This window comes from Orbicella faveolata, unplaced genomic scaffold (assembly GCF_042242905.1).
Source record: "Orbicella faveolata isolate gen_17 unplaced genomic scaffold, um_ofav_v1 contig_35, whole genome shotgun sequence".
NCBI lineage: Eukaryota > Metazoa > Cnidaria > Anthozoa > Scleractinia > Merulinidae > Orbicella > Orbicella faveolata.
Window position 1 is genome coordinate 27,235,252 of NW_028301564.1, and position 9,749 is coordinate 27,245,000.

A 9,749-nucleotide genomic window follows, 5' to 3' on the forward strand; every position below is an offset into this window, starting at 1 on the left:
GATTTCTATAAATGAACATTTCTGATGATGGGAGACACAGCAATTTTCTTTCCCCCCCCCCCCCCCCCCCCCTTGTTCAAATTTGGCAGTAGCAAATCTGGAAAAGATTCTTTGAACAGGCATAAATGAACATGGTCCTCCTGGCTGGAACTTGTTTTTGAAAACTTTGACAGGATTCCCATAACTATTTGTGTCCTCGTCGGGTATATACCATCTCATGCAAGCGAAGTAGTGTGTGAGATGATCATTTCCCAGCTTAATTGAATGGCGAAAGTAATACTGTGCAATGCCAGCAGACACACAGAATGTTTCTTTCAGGACTTGACCATTATTTGCGGGCCAGGATGCTAAAATTTGGCCTGAACGTATCCCTCTTGGTTGCAATTTAGACCCGAAGGTGGTAGACCAAATCTTTATAGAGCCGTACTTGTGTATGCTTTCCCCGAGATCACTTGGTACAATATCTATGTTTGCGTACATGACTTGGTAAACTGATTTTAGCACAGTCAAATCATCCGCGTCCAAGTGAACTAGTTTATAGCATGAAGGTGTGGTTACACCTGAATAATTTCTCCAGTTTATGCCATCTAGTGACGCAGTTGACGCAATGTTATTAAACTCGTGACCTGTGGACCAGTCTGATGGGGACATTTCTTCACCCTCGTTGCTTCCCAAACTTGTTTGTAAACACAAATGCAGAAACTCATCTTGATACATTGTGGGTAGCGTCATATCTTTCAAATACCTTGACATTAGAAATTGCCTCATGAGTTGTAGTTCCACAGATCTTTTGTTTGTCTGTGTGCTGCCCAAAATACCATTGAAGCGTTCGAAACTAAAGCACCAAAAACTCGTAACCGGTCCATGGTCAAGTATAACCTCTTTCAAATGGTTATGCAGATGCATATTTGGTGTAACGACATGCTTGCCGTACAAATTTTCGACTGACTTGCAGAACTTCAGGATCAAACCGTCGGCAATGTTCAGGTCGGTTTTGGAAATAGCCGACTGGCAGAAGTATTTACCAGCTAAAACAAACGTTTGCCAGCATCTGAAATGATCCTCCGGTAAGATACCTTTAAGGCAATAAATAGAGTATATTAGTGTCCAATTTTTCCATTGTTCAGCCGTATATGAACCCGAATTACTGGTTATTCGGGTTGGGAGCCTACCGATGTCACCAGGTACTTCTAATGATTTGATTCTGTCCTCGATGTCTCTCAGTTGACTCGGGGAAAATAATTTCATGTCGTTCCATAGTTGGAACATCTTTTTCGCTGTCCCAAGAAAAAGATTGTGCATCGGATCAACGGTGCAAAATCTTATAACGTCGAAGTAGTCAAGATCAAGTAGGATGCTATAGTGCGTGATACCGCTTTTTTGACCCAGCAAATTTCGCTGGGCTTTTGTTTTGCACTTAGCAATTTTGACAGCTTGTCGACGATGGTCTTCATTAGTACGGGACCTCCACAGATTTCGATCAAATCCGGAATAATCCCTTTTTTCCCCAAAGCCACCAGGAAATTGTTTTAAACAACGCGAGCATCCAAATACTGCTGAGTGACTCTTAAATCCACAGATCTTTCGAGTTGCAGGAACGTCAGAGGAAACACACATAACTGCAGCACGGAACATTAAAGCAAATCTGCTTAGAGAAGACTTCAAACGAACGCCCTTCCACAAGGGCTTAAGTTCATCCACCGCTGGCTCCAAGAACTCGTTCAGATCTTTAGGTTCACGATCAAGTGAAGGAACAACGCCAATGACAATTATGTTTTCCCATTTAAAACGTTCAGCTCTAGGTAAATTTAAAGTTGCCAAATAAAATACCCCAACTGAGTAATCTTTCCGACGTGTCATTGGTTGAAAGAAGTCAAAGTTTAACATAAAGCCATAATTCCGGGGCTTCTTCAGGAAATCTGCTCCACCAACGGTTTGAAACTCCTTCCATAAATTCCCGTCATATACATCGGCAAGTATTTGTTCCCCCACCTCTCTTTTCCTCCATAACTCGCAATTCGAGGCGAAGTTTTGCCGCTGGAAAAATTTTTCGAGCTCTTCGATAATGCTATTGGTGCAATAATATTTGATTGGGTAAAAACACGATTTACCGTTTTGAAGAGTAACTCGCGTGACAATAGTAGCATTACAATTCACTTTCCTCCCTCTGGAAAAATAAGTGTTGCTACACGTTTTGGCAACTTGTCGATTGTTCACCATCGTAAGGCAGGAATCGTATTTATACAGCTTCGTACACTTGGGGCAAACCACAAACTTGTTAAAGTTATCTCTATCAAAATTCAGGAATTGTCTGACGAGGTAGAGTGATCCAGGGAAGCTCAATATTATCTTCTCAAAAACTTCATTTGAGATTTCTATGCCCAGAACCTTGAGCCATGAGACGAGGAACCGGAGCAACCAAGCCATTCCATTATCACTCAGATGGCAAGTCGCTTGCCAGATAAGCAGAAAATAAACAAACCAAAATATCAGTGAATTCACTTTCTGTAATGGTGTCTGCCGGCGCTGAAACTCGGGAAGCGGCGGGGCACTTTCTATGTCTCTGGACAACATCTCGGGTAGTACCCCGTTCCAGATTTCTTCGGACTCGCAATCGGAACTTGACTTCTCGTCACTTTGGTGATCATCACTGTTGCTGCTACCCGGGTCTTCAATTTCATCGTCATTTGAAGGGGAAGCTGTATCATTTTGGTTGTCGTCTTCGGACTGAAACGAGTACAGAATGACGAAAACAGTGATCAAACCGCGGCTCCTGATCAGTAACTCCGAATTTATATATTTAAAACAATTAAATGGAAGTGATTGTTAATTACTGACTTAACTGGAAGGGGGTTCAAATCAAGTTTTAAGGTCATTTTGGCTACTACAGACATCTACGCCATCGGTCCCCGGAAAGATTCATTTAGCCCCGGCGGAGGGGAGGTTAGCGGGGGGGGGGGGTGGGACTTGCATATGAAAGGGGTGGGATGCTCGTCACCTCGCTTAGGGGTGTAAATTTCGGGTTTTGGTCTCACTTAGGGTGTTCAAGGCAAAACGCCATCATTTGTAGCCTATATGTAGCCGTGAAGGTCTCGTTTAGGGTTTCGATCGAGGGAAGAAATATAAAAATATATATTTAACATGTTTTAAATATGGTCTCTTTTAGGGGTCAAAAAAATCCTGAGCCACGCCATGATTGGTCTCCTTGAGGGGTTTAATTCAAAATTTCCGACGAGCATCCTCACCCTTTCATGTGCGAAGTCCCCCCCCCCGGCATTAAGGTTCCATCCGAACGTTTCTGAGATCTTCTCGTTACTTCTCTGCCCTCCTCAGTGATTTATGAGTCAAACAACTTTGTATTCTAGATAGTTCATTCTGAATTGATTCAAAACGAACGCCCCCATAGTCTTCATGCTGCAAAGACAAATTTTACTAAACAATGTGGAACTGGGAGGTGGATGATGTCGCTCGCTTTATTCAATTCGTTGCCGGGGAAACAAACAATAAAATACAATAAAAGCCTTGCCCGGGCCGGATGTTTTCTGCCTACCACGCATATTTCAGGACGGTGGATACTAAATACAAAGACAAAGACCACAAAGGTCTTTTCCCCGAATCAAGATCAGTCAAGACTGAGTGGAAAAAGGGATCTCATACATGCTGATATTTTAGTGTTTTGCGTTTTAGTACTAAAATCAAGTTTTTAACCTTGGCTTGGTGGCAGTGGGAAAAATGTTTCGTGTATTTTAGTCGTGTGCTTGATGGCGTACCACGTGCACATTTCAAACAGTACATTAATTACCTGCACAGAGTTTGGTCCTTCCTGAGTGGAATTTCCAGGCACTGATTGCTCATCAAGGTTTCTTTCTGTAGGTTTCAAAAGGAGGCATTTTTTTGGAGAGTTAACACACTCGCTAAAACGCGAAGATGCTTCAAACATGTCCAGGAGATCTAAACGAATCTAAAATTACTAACCTTCATCGTCTGAAGAGCTTGATGTTCCAGAATCTAAATCGCAAGACTCTACTGTAGATTGCCTGGTGCTATCGGATAAAACTGAGTACCTTTTCCTTTCGTGTCTTTCGTAGGTCGAACGCGATACGACATTATCACAATGAGCGCAATAAACGTAACCTTTAGCTTCATCGAGCGCGAACGCCGGGTCCATAATTCTCTATCGGAAGTCACGAGCTGTGAAGTTTAGTGGGACAATATCTGCTTTGTTTAAGGTTTACTAAAAGTTAATTAAAGATTGATTAAAGTTCAACTATGTTTACCAACTTTCATGTTCTAATTTAAGATGTCAAAAGAGATTATACGGATTTTAGTTTACTTTAACTCTTCCTTAAAGGTACAAAACCTTAAGGTCCGTTTTGGAAATAAAAAAAAGATTGCTTAATGGTAACCTAAATGTTTTAGTTTTTAAAGTTTAACTTAAGGTTAATTAAAGACCGATTAAAGTTTCATTGAACCTTTATGAAGTTTATTGTCACATTAAAGACAACGAAAGATTAAGAACAGCTTTCAGGTTCCTTTAATTATTTCTTAAAGTCACCAAAATTTGTGTTTTTGTCCTGTGTTACATGCGGCTGGTGATAGGCACTGATACATTGTACTAGTAAAAGTAGCATAACATGCTACTAGCATTGCTCGATTTTTTTCCAAATTATGCTCGTTTTTGAAATTTATGCTACTTTATCTTTAAGTATGCTTTTCAAAAAACGAAACACAAAACAAGTCCAAATTATATATTTATTATTGATTACGCATGATATATATCTTGTTTATTTTCAATATGTTCTGTTATAGCTTATTTTGAGCGGGTTCTGGCCTATCGGGTGGCCGTTCTTCGAGGGGGACATGGGGGGGGGGGGGGGGGGTCTAAACACCGCAACACCGCAAAAAAAAAATTAACGAACACCGCATCACCGCAAGAAAAGTCAACGAAACACCGTCACTGCGCAACACGTATTTTTAGCGCCATGATTCGTTCATCTACACTTAAAATAATACTTTTATACCTCAACAATTTTCCACAAAATAAACAGATCACAACGCTTTTCATCGCGCATATGTCGATACTGCTGATGCCTGTAAATCAGTCTTCCTGCTCTTGTGAAGAAACTTTGCGTGGAGCTAGGAAGCGGACGAAAAAAAAGAGAGGAGCCTCGAGAGATGGCCTTTACCCCAGATCCCTCTCTTCTTTTACTTCACTCACTTTTCTTGGTGTATAAACCCACTGACGGAAGCCCTATCTTGACTGAGAGTATTGCTTTCCGGAGCTAACTGCGTTTGCGCTCGATATCGATAATCGTTTGAAAAAATAGAAGGTCAAGAAAGTCGGAGGACCTTGGAGTGGGTATAGACTGGCATCAGAATGACCTATAGACGAAGCCGAAGCCGAATAGCAAAACTGGAAAAGAAAAAAATAGTAAATGTGTGTAATTTACAAAGCTTCCTTAGCTTAGAAAGCCTTCTTTCTTCCCTGCCGACGCGACATCTGAATATATTTTGTTGCCGGTAGTTTTCGCCACCTTTTTCTTTTTTCGTAGAAAAAGCTGCGTAATCCATAATGCATTGTTGGCATTTCCAGAATTTCCAGGATTGTTTCTGTCCTTGCTCCTCCACGTGTCTACCGAACACTGAGCTTACGTATAAAGGAAAACAGCTTCGGATTGGCAGCCGAAGATTGACTAGAAAGTGATGGTCTGTATTTTTTTTTTTAACAAATTATTAACGTCAATGGTACGTGTTTGTCATAAATTAGCATGGATTAACGAAGTTTACATGCTAAATTTAGGTCTGAGAAAGGTAAATCAAGAAACCCCAGCACCGCAAACAATTTCATTTCACCGAACACCGCAGTGCGAAAAACACAAACATCGTGCACCGTAGGGTTTGAGGTCACCGCAACACCGCAAGTTGAGATTTTATATATTCACCGCATCACCGCATTAAAAAAAACATGAACACCGCAAATCCCCATGTCCTCCTCTTCTTCTTCTCGCATGTGTAAGTTGCTCGACGCCATTTTGTTGCCTGTGCATGCGGGAACTGGGACCGACACAGTCTCACTTCCGGTGTGCCCGGTCATCAGGCTAGACGTTGGCTAGACGACGAGTGACGCAGTACTACGCTAACCCTCTCTCCAGTCCCCCAAGACATTACAAAATTGAAAAAAGACTTACTCCCCTGAAGACTGACTCCAGAACTTGAAAATAATCAATTTCACAGTCCAACCAAGTCACGACTCTGGTAATGTTCCCTTCAGAAAAAGAAATCACAATATTGCTGATTATGCTAGCAGTGCTATTTTTACAAAAAGTGCAAAAAATATGCTCGTTTCTCCAAATTAAGCCAAAAATTATGCTAGCACAATCTATAAGTGCCTAGCTGGCGAGGGTTGACGGGGCATGCCGCTAGGTTGGGACAAAACCGACTGCAATGAAAGAGATCCTGGAGGCGCAATGAGGTGTCCGCTACTGTGTTGACATGCGTGCTGATATATCTTAGCTTGCAGTTAAATAAAAGACTTGTCAGCAAAGGGCATAATCAAAATGTTTTCAGGGAAGCCATGCAATGCAAGGTGAGTTACGCATTGTATGAGGTCCCTGCGAGCAGGTTCACCTTTAAGTTACACTCGCTAGCGCCGTAGCAGCTAGCGAAACGATCCGGAGGGAAAGAGTCTGGTGAACAGGCGCCACTTTTTCGTCTCGCTGTCTCACCGTTCGATTCGGAGCTCGAGGCTAAACCGCTCGCGCTTGTGCTAACCAAATGTTGTCAGTGAGGTGCAACTAAAAACAGTGCATGTGTCTTGTAGATTAATATGTGCCCCAGCTGAAAAGAGAGAAAGTCAAGTGAAACCACTTGCCGTGAAGAAATCTGCTGCACCAAGCGGGTATACGTCTGTGGAAAATTCATTTGCGCCGATCGGTTCGGATTCGGAAAATGGAAAAGGATTTAAAAAAGAAAATGTACTGTTAAAAACGCTTAAAAATTCAGCCTACCAACTGTATTTTTCTGACTCTTCTAGGAGATTGATCGTTTGAAAATAAACTGCTCAGTAATGTGCTTTTTCATAAGAATGCAAAAGAACGTTCTGGTGCCTCGAGCTCATTATTTCATTATTATCAAACGTCTTATAAAAAGCGATTTCGAAAAACATTTAAGCGGGAAAATTAACGTAAGTAAAGTTATATGACGTTTCGAGAACTTCATGTTTTTTTTTTGTCGAATCATTTATTCATTCCACAATGATGACATGAAGTCGTCGAAACGTTATATAACTTTACTTACGTTAATTTTCCTGCTTAAATGATCATACGTGACCCAGAAATTACAAGCACTTATATGCGTAAAACGTAGGATCGAGTAGAAGCTTTTATTGTCGGTGATTTCACAAACCGGAAGTATGTTTGAGACTTATATGCTGACTAATGATATCTGCGCCTTAGTAATCGTCAAAGACACTGAAACACATGGACCACAGAACGTTCGCTTGCCATTGATCAACAGCAAGTGCCTTAAGAGCTAGAATGTTTTGGATAACAGTTTCTTTTCCTCTCATGATCATCTACAGCCTTCGAGCAGGTTTGTTATTTAGGCGCTCCGGGTTAGACGGTATCTGTATTAATTACCCTGCGAGCAGTAGGCGAATTAAGCCACTGCTGACAGGCTACAAGTAAATCAAAACGCTTTTGAAATTAAAACACACTACTGATCGAAAGGCATCTTAACTTTGTTGATGTCGCGGGTCACATTGTCTGCCAGCATGGAGCATAGTGTGGACTTGGACAAGTAGGTGCTGCTAAGTAGGCGCTCCTGGTTAGGCGGTATCTGTATAATTACCCTACGAGCAGTGTCGCTTCGATCTTAACTTAGCGTAGGCGAAGCCACTCTGCTCGCAGTGTACAAATAAATCAAAACGCTTATGAAATGAAAATACACTACTGATCGCAAGGCATCTTAACTTTGTTGATGTCGCGGCTCACGTTAGCCGCCATCATGGAGCATAATGTGGATTTGGACAACATAAATTAAATGTCTATTTGAAAATCCAGAGTAGAACATTGCCATCTTGTGACCAAGTTATTCTGTAAACAACGGGCAAAACAAGAGTAACACAGGAGAATTTTTTTTGTAAAAAGAAAACGAAAAAGAAAGGGTGACGGCAACTAACTGGAACAAATTGTAAACTATAAGTAATAGTAGTTGGACCGAATGGAGTACAATTCAGGGAGTAATCGAGCGAGTAATTTCAAAATCGGACAAGCGCGCAGCGAGAGGTCTATTTGAAATTACGATCGAGATTTTTAAGAAATGTCCTGGCCTATTCTGTGGCCCAATGACAGAAAGCTAGCTAAAACAGATTAATATAACTAGACTGCTAAGTAGACTCGGCTTTAACACTAGAATGAATGTGATGACAGCTATTGTACATGACGAAGCTGAGAGGTCACTCCTCTCATTACAATATTGCGGCTCAATTGAACCAAGACAAGTAAAACGATGAATTCTGTAGTTGAACGATTCTCAGTGAAAGCAAGACAATTTAAATGGTACTCCGATCCGAATGAGCAGAGCCAGTTCATCATAAGGATTATAAGCTAACTATGGCACCTAAACAGGCTTGATATTCCCTGTATAACAGAACTGTGGACTGTGTCACAAAATTATAACGCGCACGTGACGGAAAGGGTGTGGAAGGTTTCCGAATTGCGAAAACACTTGTTGAATTCTTTGCATGACTTGTTGAATTCTTTGCATGCAGGGAATTCAACAATACAAAGTACTTTCGTAGTGGAACCTGTTCATGCTTTATATTTTGGTCGGCAGCCATGCGACTCAATGAAAGCCTTCTCCAACGTTTTGATTTGCGTTTTTGAACTTTACCTGCAAGGTAAGAGACAATTAATTCATTTAATTCTGAACGATCAAACTGAACGGCAACGTTTTAACGACAAACACGGACGTGTGTGCCTAGTAGTAAGCGGACATTATCGTGTTTGGTAAACAAACAGTAACTTAAGTCTGTCTAAATATCACGCGATATACCCTCAAGTTTATGTAGAAATACATCGAGCTTTAAAAAGAAGCACGTTGGCGAGTTTCTTTAGTGACCTTTAGAAGAAACGTTAGATGAACAAGCAATTTTACGCACAAATCATTCACGTGTATCATCAAGGCCGGAAGTACAAAGCTGAATGCCGAAATGTTATTTAACGTACAAATTTACCACTACTGATCACGAATTGGAAAAGAATCTCATAACAGTGTTAATTGCCAATACATTCACTCAAAGCCTGATCTCTGAGCCATGTGTACAGTACATGTAATTAAATATTCCAAAATTTGATGACTCATGGTGACTTAGAATCGGACGTATAAACGTACACTTGCGGCAGTAAAATGTTTTCTCGACCCATGGTACTTCATGTGTCAATACATTCCGTTTAAAACCAAGCTATTCTAAGAGACTGAGAGGTCAATTATCCTGAGATTAGTAAGAGAAAATAACTTAACTTTCTCTTGAATTGCCTGAGGCTGAAATTAATTAATTCTGTCGACTTTTATTCATCAGCGAAAATATTCGAATCAATCGCATGGAGTTTGTTTACGATAAACGAACACGCGATTGCAAATGTTGGCTTACATTCGTGTTTCCAACAGTTTAGAATAATTTATGTAAAAGAATATACTTTTACAAATAACATTACGCGTAAACATATTACTAGCAAATGTGAAAATAT

The 9,749-nt window shown here is 40.8% G+C and overlaps 1 protein-coding gene and 1 pseudogene across 2 annotated transcripts in view; one reads left to right on the plus strand and one right to left on the minus strand.

Moving 5' to 3' along the window:
• Position 1: 1 nt before the first annotated feature.
• LOC149104083 (uncharacterized) lies at positions 2-4,578 on the minus strand (annotated as a pseudogene).
• A 2,863-nt stretch (positions 4,579-7,441) lies between these two features.
• LOC110044775 (uncharacterized) overlaps positions 7,442-9,749 on the plus strand; it is a 5,807-nt gene continuing 3,499 nt past the window's right edge. The window contains exon 1 of one of the 2 annotated variants that reach the window (XM_089273714.1): positions 7,442-7,590. In XM_089273714.1, the coding sequence (XP_089129840.1) occupies positions 7,536-7,590 (55 nt within the window). In that variant the 5' untranslated portion in view covers positions 7,442-7,535. Of the gene's footprint in view, positions 7,591-8,738; positions 8,900-9,749 lie in introns of those variants that run through there. The other variant, XM_089273715.1, reaches the window with a different exon arrangement.